The sequence below is a fragment of the Castor canadensis genome, chromosome 8 (assembly GCF_047511655.1).
Source record: "Castor canadensis chromosome 8, mCasCan1.hap1v2, whole genome shotgun sequence".
NCBI classification, from domain to species: domain Eukaryota; kingdom Metazoa; phylum Chordata; class Mammalia; order Rodentia; family Castoridae; genus Castor; species Castor canadensis.
In genome coordinates, this window is record NC_133393.1 from 3,439,599 (window position 1) to 3,452,174 (window position 12,576).

The window sequence follows — 12,576 nt, forward strand, 5'->3', positions numbered from 1 at the left end:
CCAAACAAATAGCACAGTTCTTTCTGGGTTGTGCCTGTATTCAGGTGGGTACTCTGTGGGTATGGAAAATGAGTGCTAAAATAGAGTAGCAATAGTTTTTTTAAATCTCCTGTCTTTCAGTGAGATTGCTATTTATTTTGGAGTTTATCACAAATTTCTCTACCCTCTAGGCCAAATCAAATTTATATTATTGAATTGTCTGCTACAGTACCATCCCTGCTTTTTTTTTTCCCTGGCACTGGGGATTGAACCCGTGGCTTCACACTTGCTAGGCAAGCACTCTACTATGTCCCCAGTCCTTTGTATTTTGTCTTTGAGATAGGGTCTCGCTAACTTGGCCAGGCTGGCTTTTAACGCTAGATCCTTTTATGTCCCCTCCTGAATAGTTGCTGCTACATGCATACACCACCTCGCCTGGCTCTCTTTGTACCTCTTAAACACTCATTCATCATTTTCCATTTTCTGTGAATAAATTAATGTTTTCTGTCTTCATGCTACAGGTTCTGATTTCTTTTTACTCCTTTTCCTTTTAGGGACCAAGAATGAAAAAGCTAAAACTTTCTTCTTTGCTTTGAAACACCATATTTGCCTCATCTAAGTTGTCATGCACAAATGTTAAATTCTGTTTTGTTATACAGATGTCCGGCTATGTATCTATCTCACCACTTAAGTAAGCTAGTGCCATATTAAAAATGATACATGGGTACATGAGTCTTGGCCAAACTAGTCATTTTTCCTCATCTCACTGCTAGGCTAGCCTGTGTTCATTTGCTTTTTCAGGAACTAGTATGCAAACTATTGAAAGTCTAAGTAGATCTCAGGATTTTTGTTACTAATTTTTACTTCCTTTTTCTTGTTTTTCATGATTTTCTAAGATAAAATAATATTTTAACATCAAACTTAAAAGGTTAAATTATACTCTTTCTGGAAATTAGGCATTAAAATTTGCATTAATATTTAATCATAGTTTTAATATTTTCCAATATTACTACTTTTAGGAGACAAAACAGAGGAGTACTATATTTATGACACCTCCATTATGGTTGAGGTATGTCAACATATTTTTTCTAGTGTTGACTGTGGCACCAGAAGATCGAAGTAATTTCTGGTATGACTTCATTTGTACACAAGTTCATCAGCAGTAGAATAATGTCCATTTCATTTTAATCTCCTAAGGGCTGCTAATCAATATTTTTAAAGATATAAATCTAATTTCCTTACCCTTCCTCCCTCAGCTTATTCTGCCAACCACATACAGCAAGCCTAACTGCAGACATTGCTGGTTTGGTACAATATTTACTTCACTCAGTATCCATTAATTTTTATTTCTGACAGAGTAAGCATATGGTCCCAACGCTTTATGAAATCAGACCCTTGGAACCAGATTCCATTATAAATTTCACTGCTCATTACCTTTATTCATACATCACTTAGCCTGCACGAAAGCTACAATGGTGGAACAGACATGTTTGGACTTTTAAGTTTTCTTTTCTTTCTTTTTTATAAGCATGGAATTCAAGTATCCATATATGTAGTTTAGGGCATTTCATGTACATTTGATTGCTTCATGTCCATTGCCTGAATAAAGTTAATTCTTTGTGTTATTATTTAGGTTCATGGTGAATTTTCCCTGAACAGCAAGAGTGCCAATTCTCAAACAATTCTATTTCCTTCATCTTCCATTATCTACTTATTTATTTTTTCAGCAAAAATAATTTCACAGTGGGAATAACTGATTTACAAGTAAGATAAAGATAAACCATCTTATGTTTAAAACTTATCTTGTTTTCTAGATTGACGTTAAACTCATGTTTATTTGAACTAAACATGAAAGGCAGACGAGAAGGACCTCCAAGATGGGCCTCTCTGATGTTCTCTTGCTTTCATCAGAGTTTGAATGATTAAGTTGGAAGGTGACCTGCCTTCACACAAACTTTCTTAGAAATAAATTCTTTTGGTCTGCCATGCTCCCTGCTTCATATTTCAGACTGGAAGTAATCAAAGTTGGTTATCTTTTTGAATATTATTTGTAGAAAAGTGAGAATAAATTCCAAAGAAGACAATACAGAGATGTGTTCTGTGAAGTCTGTATTTCATCAGTATTTTACTATGTCAGATGCAAGATCAGTGTTCTGCATTTATACCTAATCCTTTTAAACAGTTACAAAAATTATGAGTATTTCAGATTATATTCCAAAATATATAATGGTCAAATGCACTTCTTTTGTTTGAAATCATTTGTGGAACACTGAGAAATTTGTTCATCACCTCCTCAAATACTGACCAAATGTTTGTTGTGTATCAGGAACAGTTCCTGGCACTTGGGATGTGGCAGTGAGTCAAACAGATCCAAACAAGATCCTTCCTCTGGTGGACCTTACATTCCAATGGGGACAAAGGAGATAAGATACAATGCACAGAATGATATAACATTTCACAAAGTGAAATGGGGGAGAAAAAAATAGAACATAGTAAAATAGAAGGTGAAAGAAATCAAGGGTTTTAGGGTGAGAACTGCAATATTAAATATTGAAGTCAGTGGAAGCTCTTTGAGCAGATGATAAGTAAGCAAAGACTTGAGATACAGGAATTAGCCGTGTAGATATCCAGGGGGAAGGGACTAGGAACAGCAAGGCCCTAAAGTGAGACTAAGTCCAACTACACATGTAACAGCAAGTGGGCGTCTTGGCTGGAGCAAGGCGAAAAGTGGGGAGAGAAAAGGAACCAAACTGTGTCACGCTGTAAGAACATTTTACTCTTAGTGATGTGGAAGCCATAGCAGAACTTCTTTCAGGGAAATGCCATAATTTGTTAAAAGGCCCACTTGGCTACTCCATTGTATGGGAGAAGGGAGCATCAGGGAGAACAGCACTGAGGATCTTACGGTGACTCAGGCAGAAGATGTGGGGGCTTGGACCAGGAGCAGTGATGGAGAGGGTGAGAGCGGGTGGGTTTTGGACATGTTTGAACATAATTTGAGATATTTTCTGAGAGGTTGGAAGTGAGAATTCAAGGTAAGAAGACTGTTCTTTTTTTCCCATTGAACTTTTATAAAAGACCCCCATGCCTTATCGAAACAGTCTTATTTCATACACAGTCTTCTAAAAGAAATTTAAAATTCAAAATTAGTAAATGAAATGGTATATAAAAGTTAAGAATAAGTAGCAATTATTTCCCACAGTATGCTACACCAGCCCTTTTCCTATCATAGAAATTAAAATAAATATTTGCTTTAAAACACACTACCACAGCTCATATCTTAAAATTTACCATTTTGTTAAACACATACACAAAGTTTCTGAAATTTCATAATAAAGAAATTAGGACTGGAAAAGGCCTTAATTTAAAAGCTTTAAAGCACATTTAAAGAAAAATCAAGGAACAAAATTTAACCATATAGTAATCATAGGAGACCATTTTGACTCTAGTTTTTTGGTATCTTCCCCTCCTTCTGCTCCTCCTTTTTTTTCTCCATCCTTTTTTCTTCCTTCTTTTTCCTCCCTCTTTCCCCTTCTCTCCCTCCTTCACTCTCTTCTTCTTTCTTTTTCTTCTCCTTTTCTTTTGGTGGTACTGGGGCTTGAACTCAGGACCTACACCTTGAGCCACTCCACCAGCCCTTTTTTGTGAAGGTTTTTTTCTAGACAGGGTCTCGCAAACTATTTGCCCAGGCTGCCTTTGTACCGTGATCCTCTTGATCTCTGCCTCCTGAGTAGCGAGGACTATAGGTGTGAGCCACCAGTGTCTGGTTTCTCCTTCTCCTTCCCTTCTTCCTCCTCCTTCTCCCCCTTTCTTCTTCTCCTCCTTCCCTGAGCACCTGCTAACAGCCAAGAATAGAGAATCTGGAGATAGACAGGTTTTGGAAGGATGATCAGAAGCTCAATTTAGATTATCTAAATTTATGATATTAATTAATATGAAATCAAGTAAGATCCCAGTGTGTACCTTTGGAAGCATCTGGATGATGTTTATAATACTGTACAAATATTTACTGTATTTTCATTTTCTGCTGAGTACCACTACAGTGTGACAAAAAATAAAAAATGAGCGAGCTCACGTTGAATAGCTCGTGCTCAATCAATGGCAGCAGCCCGTGCTCTGACACATAGGCAACAGCAGAATCTTTGTTAGAACCTCCTAAAGAGGTCAGTACTGACTACATTCTGTGGAAGAAACTCAGGTCAAGTGACTTCACTGAACTTCACATGGTTGTAAGGGGCTCTAGTTTATGACTCAAACACACGGTCTACATCTTCAAGTCCTTTTAGGAATCCTACCAGTGATCTCACCACTGAAATACTATGCCTAAAAAGCAGATGCTAACTTTAAACGTGACTCTTTTTAATCCTCAGATTATAATACAAGTGAACAAAAACAAGCCTGCAAGAAACACGAACTCTATGTGAGTTTCCGGGATCTGGGATGGCAGGTAAGTACTGCAGTCAGCTGGGGTGCTTCTTTTCTGTCTTATGATAAATCCTCAGTAAGTCATAGTCTTGGTCAGTAATTTCCCAAATAATCATTTTTGAATTACCATTAGGTATGTGGGTTATACACATTCTTTTCATTTCTCTACTATTTTCTCACCTTTGAAATATGATTAGTAGGAAAAATATCTGAGAAAACACAGCTCTGTCATTTAAATATCCCAAGCTTTTAATTTTCTTACAATCAGATTTGTTCACATTGGAACGAACTCCTACGTTAGCCCCCCCAGTGATCCCAAACTATCAGTCTAGGAAGTAGAACTGTAAGCTGCAATGTCTCTGTCATGATGTAGATTTACCAAAAGATATTTCCTTTCAGTTTAAAATCATGTTACTGTTTGTTATATATGCTTTGCAAATAAGGTGGAGAATTTAAGCAAAATAGTTTTTAATAGTTCCTGTGAGAATCGTTTAAATGAAGTTTTTGGATTTCTTCTAATATCCCATTACAATGGATTTTCACTATGTGACCTGTCCTACACAGAAATAACATTAAAACATAAATGTATTTAACTTTATGATAATTTTTCAACGTGGATAATTTGTTGATTCTTATATTTGCACAAACTTTTATTTCACTGGGGGAAAATTGGAGTAACTGTTCCTTGTGCTAACTTTTTACATTTTTCAGGAATTTATTCTTAATTCAGTTCTTAAAAAAAACCCCATAAAGTTAAAGCAAGAATGAAAAGAAAGCAGCACATAGGACAAATATTAAATCTGTAGGAGGCTGTCAGACAGAAGCCAGGAATGAGTTTAAAAAATAATGAGAACTATCTCAATGAAGTTTATCCTCCCGTGCTTTCTGATTCACTGGAACTTGCAGAGGTCATCACTTCCCCTTACGCAGTATTTCGAGTGCTATTTTGTGATCATTGCCTTATGCACACAAACATGGATTAATTCATACTATGAATACCTTACAGAGTCCCCTTGGGAGAAGTTAGAAAAGACAATTTTCTTGTGAAAATATTTATACTTTTGTCGTAGACTTCGATTTAAAATGGAAGAGTATAGGGGAAGCCGAGAAGAATTGGACGAAGAAGATGAACTATGTCTATGTAATCGTTAAGATTTATCTGCCATTACTTTCATGCAAATGATATGTGTCTTTGGCTTTCTCGTTCTCATGCATTTTAGGACTGGATTATAGCACCGGAAGGATATGCTGCGTTTTACTGCGATGGTGAATGCTCCTTTCCGCTCAATGCCCACATGAATGCTACCAACCATGCCATAGTGCAGACTCTGGTATGCTCTGCTTTTGTAGGATTGAAAATAGCTTACAATTCGAGCTATTTTGAGAAGAACAACCATTTGTAATTACCAATTCATTGTCTTCCCAGTCTCCTTTGACAAGAGTTACTTTTGCCAAGGTAACAATCTTGGGTGTAGTCAGGAAATTCAGATTCTTTTAAAGAGTAATCCTGACTCCTAATTGAGGAAAGATTTGACTAGGAAAACTGAAGTAACCACATGGAGTAGCCATGTCTCACTGGTTTCTTCAGAGCACAACAGGACTAACCAGATGGGTTCCCAGGGTCTGTTTTTAACTTCAGCAATTCATTAGTAATCACTGTTCAAACATGGAAAAATAATAGTTGTATGGATTTTATAGAGAGCTTTTGATCTAATTAGTTAAGAATGTTCTGTAACATTCTTGGGTATTATAAAAGTTCTTCAGTGTAATGGGTAAGTAGGAGCTTAATTGCTACTTCTTGATCGTTCTTCCCTCCCTTTTCCACTTCCTTCTCCTTCTTTCTCCTCCTCCTTTTCTGTCTGTAATCTTCAAAGTGAAGCCATCTTTCCTTAGCTCTCACCCACACCCCCGGAAATTTAGCAGTGATTCCATCCCTAGCTACTGAAGCTTCTTTATTTGTGAGCCAGGCGGTAAAATGTAGCCTTCATGTCTCTACTTGCACTGTATCTGATGAACATAGGAAACCTCTTGAGAGTCTGATGTATTTCAGGGTGTGTGACAGAGGGACAATTTCTGGAAGACTAAGTAACAGTCTCTTAGAGGAGACACTGTAAGACACCCTCCCCCAATAATTATAATACTCTTAGAATTTGTGAGGGTTTGACTTTGGAACTTTTTCTTTTTTGCCCTCAATTAATTTAAAACTAAAAGGGGATGGAAGATATATCCAAGCTTTTTTCTGAATAAGGACTAGTATTTATGTGTGGACAGATCAAACATTGGAATGACTTGATGCCTGGCATCTCCCTTAACCTCATAAGGTACAATGGGTACTGACACATGAGCAATGCTCATCCATGGCAACTAGAGTATAGGAATTATCAAAACTTTGGGGTGTAGCAAAACAGAAACATAAAACAAATATGAATTTAGCAGGGAGACCTTTATAAAGTGTTCTTCATTTTATGAGGTTACTTTCCTTAGTGCCAAGTGCAAGATACAGATTAAAGAAAGCCCTGTTTAATCTGGGGTGGTATTCCTGGGAGGATGGGAGTAGGTAGGGTCTGCAAGGACATTGCACTCAAACTTCTACAGGTAACTAGAGAGGAATGCCCTTCTTCCATTTTTCAAAGGGGCAGATTGCTGTCTTTCTGTAGGGTTATAGATGAACAGCTGCTCTTGGCTTACAAAGTAATTTCAGTTAATTTCTCAGAAAGTTCCTAACCTCTCTTTGTTGTCATTTCTGTGACTAAGAAGCAGAATTTTCTTCCTTAGACATTTACATAATGGATCAAAGGGCTCTTCAGATTAAGCAATGCTTATTTAATGGCCAAAGTCCTTTCCCAAATATTCCCCCTCACTCTGTTTTCTTTCTTTGTTTGGTTGTAGTCTAGAAGACATTGTTAAAAACAAACATTTAAAAAAATCTGACATGCGGAGACAGGAAGGGGCTAAAGGAATATAACGAATAGGGGTGTGTTTGTTCAAAGTATACTGTATGCACCTATGAAATTTTCACAGTGCAACTCCCCTGTATTATTAATGATAAAATCTTTAAAATATATATATTTACATATATACATACATATATACATATATATATACATATATACATACATCTCTCTCTGAATTTCTCATCCTTCATCTGTCTATCTACCTGTCGATCATACATCTGAATGAACACGGAAGAAGACCTTTCTTCCTCACTTGTTCAGGAAGTTGGATTTTTTTTCCTGGTGTTGTGCATTCTCCACGTTTGTTCTGTGATGGACACGACAGAAAGTCAGGCGTGCTTTTTGTTAAGGAAAGCATGTTTGCCACTAATATGTTTGAGAAACCATTCAAGAGCAATCCATTTTGGTTAGAGTGACTGGCCTTGTGAGCTGCCAAGGCCACTGAAACATGAGAGCTATCGATCCTGCATGTGTGGATTGTGGGAGATAAAGATGGTAGGCGCACAAGCTGCATCTGAGATCTGCAGAAACGATTCAGCTTTTAGTTTTGTGAGGACTTAAGGAATTTCAAATCCATGTCAGATCACTTCATTTTTCTTGTTCTTTCTGTCCACATGCAAGCCTCCTATATCACTTCAGCCAGATCATTGTGCAGCCAAGATTCTAAGAGGCTGAATTTGCTTTTTGTAGATCCCTTAACACTCATCAGTGGGGCTTCCTATAAACTCCTCTGGGGCAAGGCCCAAGGTAGGTGGATGGGGGAACCCTATTTTGGCTCCTTGCTCAGTTATTGTAACTCATGGGCAAACTTCCAAAATGAGTGCCAACCCTTTATCTAAGTATTTTGCTTTTCATGAACACAGCTACCTTTTTCTAGTGGGTGGATATTCAATTTGTAAAGTATTGCTTTTGATTTAGCTTAGCTTGCTTTTTGGCATTGTTCTAGGAAGTGGACGGGAAAAAAGAAAGGAAAATGGTATAAAATTCAGCAAATCTGGCAAAAATTTCTATGGAGAAGAGCTGAAATCCTTGCTTTAAAACAAGTACTGGGTTATATCTGGATTTTTATTTCATATAATTTTTATGCTTCTCTCACCATGGAAAATGAAGAGCTGGTGTAACACTTGTGATTTATTGCTTGATCATCCTTAAAAAACAAACTATATATGCAAATCTTTCTAGGATCCAGCTGTGTCTTCATTGGCTTTCACTCATAACTTCCATATCTCCATGATGTAAATAGAAATAGACATTTCAACCAAAAGCAACTATGCATTGGTTGCCATGCTTTTTCCCAGAAAAAAAAGTTCCACTGAATATTCCAGAGAGTTTTACATATCTCATAGGCTGCATTTAAGGCCCCAATGGTTAATTAGAACTGGTGGTTGATTCTTGGTGTTAATACTTACAAATATACCCTTCACTACCACCAGCCTCCACCCCACCCCAGCCACCCATCAAACATGAATAGGAGAAGGGCAATCAGATAAAGGTGCTGGGTTGTGAGTGATAAAACAAGCATATTATCTTAAAGATGAGAACAAAATGTTTGTTTTACCTAATTCTTAAAAAGATTTTGTTCTTTTTCAGGTTCACCTGATGTTTCCTGACCACGTTCCAAAGCCTTGCTGTGCTCCAACCAAATTAAATGCCATCTCTGTTCTGTACTTTGATGACAGCTCCAATGTCATTTTAAAAAAATACAGGAATATGGTTGTGCGCTCATGTGGCTGCCATTAATCCTAAGTGATTCTGGTAGTGATGATCTGTATGAAAGTTTATGACAACAATAAAAAGCAGACAAAAGGGGAATTTCCTAAAATTAGTCTGATTCATTTCATCTCTCTTCCTATGTACAATGTTATGTATATAGTCATTTTTATTTATTTAAAGGTTTGTACTCTCCTTGGTAAATCTATTTTATAGGTCACTACGTTATATAACAGATCACTTACTCTTAACTTTCAATTGGTTAGCCTGATCTGATTCTATTTCAATATTTCTTCCCACTCTGATTTTTATATATTTTTCTGAGATTAAACAGAACTCTTTTGACTGTTTAATATTGCTGAAGAATATTGAATACACTTGGTTATATCGTGCCAAAGAAAGCTATGATAGGATATTTATTTAGAAATAAAACTTTAAAAAATAGCAACTGAAACAAAAGAATGCTTGGATAAACACAATTTTTCATTGAGGGTTTCTGCTTCATTAGATAAAGTTGAACTGGGTTTGAATAAGCAAATGGTAGGCAGAGCATGGAAGCTTAAATATTGCATATAATTGTTACAACTGTTTGCTTTGACAGAATCGGTGTAACCTTAGGAGCAAGTTCCTTCTTGGCTTGTGGACTGTACATTTTGCAAGGAGCTCAAAGCTTCAAGAATTCTGCAGAGGCAGGATTGAGCCTGTATCCATAACTTTCCAAGTTAACATGAAAAAATTGTAGTACAACCTTCTTACCTCAAATAAATCATGTCTGCCCATTTTCTAGAACACTACTGCTGCAGATTTTTTTTTTCAGATTGAAAAACTGAGTCCAAAATAAAGAAACATTTACACGTGCCCCACTTCCCTCCCGACAGACAGGAGTCACTGCGTGCTCACAATGAGCTGGAGGAGATCCCTACAACTCCTTTCTTTAGCTCTCTTTTATAACTGAGTTTGCTGATTGATGTGTGATGCAAGAAGTTTTATTTAAGGTAAAAGCACTGAAACTAAAAATCCCAGAATGGCTTCGACAGAATTGACATTTAGAAAGAACAGCTGAAAAACATTTTTCACACCTTTGAGAATGAGCTCAATGAAAGCCTTATTTTGTAAAGGGATTTTGTAAACCTTCCTGCAAACACAAATAATTCCAATAGGGAAGGTTTGTGTGTGTGTGTGGATGTATCTTCCCTCAGAAATTAATTTATTTTCTCTCTCTGCTGAAATACCCTTCAAAGGCCTATGTTAGCACACTGACTTGTTGAATATGTAACTTGTTATTTAGATCAATAACTTGCTCTTATGGTTGCTTCCTGTTAGCTCATTTACCACTCATTCAAAACTGTCTTCTAATCACTCTTTTGGATCTTTCATAAAAAATTATATCAAGAGTGGCTTCAAAGTTATTATTTGTTTTTATAATTCAGGTATATTTCAATGTTGTAAAACTTATAGAATATATGACATTAATTATTTGGGGGGTTACATTAAGTAATATATTTTCAGTCAACAGTGTACCATGTAGAGAACAAAAATGGAAGTCTATTATATTATTCTTTAAATGTGCTGTTTAAATGTGTTTCTATATTTTAAAGTTATTAAACTCATTATGCTCAGTTATGCTCTGCTTCTTGATCTACTTCATATAAGAGAGATATAAAATGTCAGTGCATCCTAAGCTGTGGATAGTTATCAATTTTAGATGGTTTCCGGATTACATAATTCATTATATTGTTTTTGATTGCCAAAACTGGTTTTGGAAATAATTAACTCAGTATTAAGGATAAAGCACCGATCCAGGAATCACAGATTTTCTTCATCTGTTCAAACCACAGAGAAATACCAAAAATGGCAAAAACAATGAGGATGGAAAAATACCTTATTTGTTACTTTTCGTATACAAACAAGAAATGAGAAGAGAGAGAACAGCATCAGTATTTTTACATTTTATAAAATTATTTTTATATATGCACATATACTCAGGGATGTTATTCTCAAATAAGTATTATTACACATTCTTATTATTTTGGCAATAATCAAGCTATTACCAGAAATTGGAATAATTTGGCCTTTTTAACAGATGAAATTCAAGTCTTTTTAGCAAATTGATCTGGCTTTTTTTGTTTGTTTGTTTACTTGTATGTTTTCTAAAAATTTTCCTGCTTTACATGTGTTTTGTAAAATGGTCCAAATCCATTTTGGAGATAGACAGGCATAAATCTTAAACTCTCAAGCTTTTAAAAACTAAGACAAAAAGTAGTCTACACTGAAAACAGGCAGAAACTGTCTAAAGAAAACAGAAAGGAAATCCAAAATTCCACTGAAGAATAGTCACTTTATAATTCCCGTACCGCCATCATTTCATCTGAGCCAGAGTCCATTGGCAATGTCACAGTCTGGCAAATGTCAACTCAGATGTTTACAGAGAATAATTACCTTAGACTGCAGTACCATTCTGGGCAGGGAAGCCCCTTGCTCCCCACACCAGCAGCAATCTGACTCTTCAGCCTAGTGTCCACTCTCTCATCCAAATCCCGTCACCAATTACTTGTCTTTCTATGTGTTCTCTTTTACATATTTTTGAACTGGAACTTTTTAAAGTTAGAAGTAAAGATACCTTTGCTGATAAAGCTTATACATTGCTAAGTCTACTTGTACACATTTGTGTTTTATCAAATTTAGATAAGATCAAACTACAAAAAATAATAAGCAATGTCAGAATTTATGCTTATTTAGATATGAAACTCTGTTTAAGTTAACAATTACAAAAAGAGCAAAGACTGAATAAATCAACAGTCTGTAGTGGTATTTGCTAAAGGCATTTGAAAGAGATTTCAAAGATAGCAAAATAAAGTGAAATGTAGCTTTTAAATTACAGATTTCATAGACTTTAACATATGTGCCTTAACCTTTGTATGTTATTTTTGACATTAGTAGAGGCAGGTAGCCTAAAACCAAGTCTGAAAGGTCAGCGTATGCTGACATATGAGGAAAGAACACACAGATGTACTATAGTCCCAAATTCTGAAAATTACATGTGAGGGAGAGGGAAAGGGAGAAGGAGTGGAAGAGGGAGATGGAGGGAGGGGGAGGGAGAGGGAGAGGAGAGGGAGAAACACTTCATAAGAGCTTCAACACTCACTTTCTTGAGACATGATGGTTTAGTTGGGTGTAAGTAGTATTTTTTGGTTCATTGTGCCTACTACTGCATGGAGAAACACAGTAGAACCTATTATAAATGCTCACCTGTATTTATTTCCCACAGGTACCTATAGAACAAACCAAGAATAGACAATTCTCTTACTTGAGCTGCAAGCTCAATGTGATAGCTTGACCAAACAGTAATCTTTACACTTCCTTCAATAACACACACACACACACACACACACAGGTGCATTGTCAAAGGCGAGGAATAGAGTTAGTGAAGCTGGAGCACAAGCCTAGGGGAATAAGTGAGCACTGTAGTCACAGGGTACTAGAAGGACACTAGCACTTGAGCCATCCT

At 36.3% G+C, this 12,576-nt stretch overlaps 1 protein-coding gene across 2 annotated transcripts in view; it reads left to right on the forward strand.

Annotated features, from left to right (window-relative positions):
- Positions 1-10,691, forward strand: part of Bmp5 (bone morphogenetic protein 5) — a 102,534-nt gene extending 91,843 nt beyond the window's left edge. For both annotated transcript variants that reach the window (XM_074081871.1, XM_020153248.2), the window contains 3 exons: positions 4,350-4,426; positions 5,625-5,735; positions 8,949-10,691. In XM_074081871.1, the coding sequence (XP_073937972.1) occupies positions 4,350-4,426; positions 5,625-5,735; positions 8,949-9,098 (338 nt within the window). In that variant the 3' untranslated portion in view covers positions 9,099-10,691. The remainder of the gene's footprint in view (positions 1-4,349; positions 4,427-5,624; positions 5,736-8,948) is intronic.
- The last annotated feature ends 1,885 nt before the right edge of the window (positions 10,692-12,576 follow it).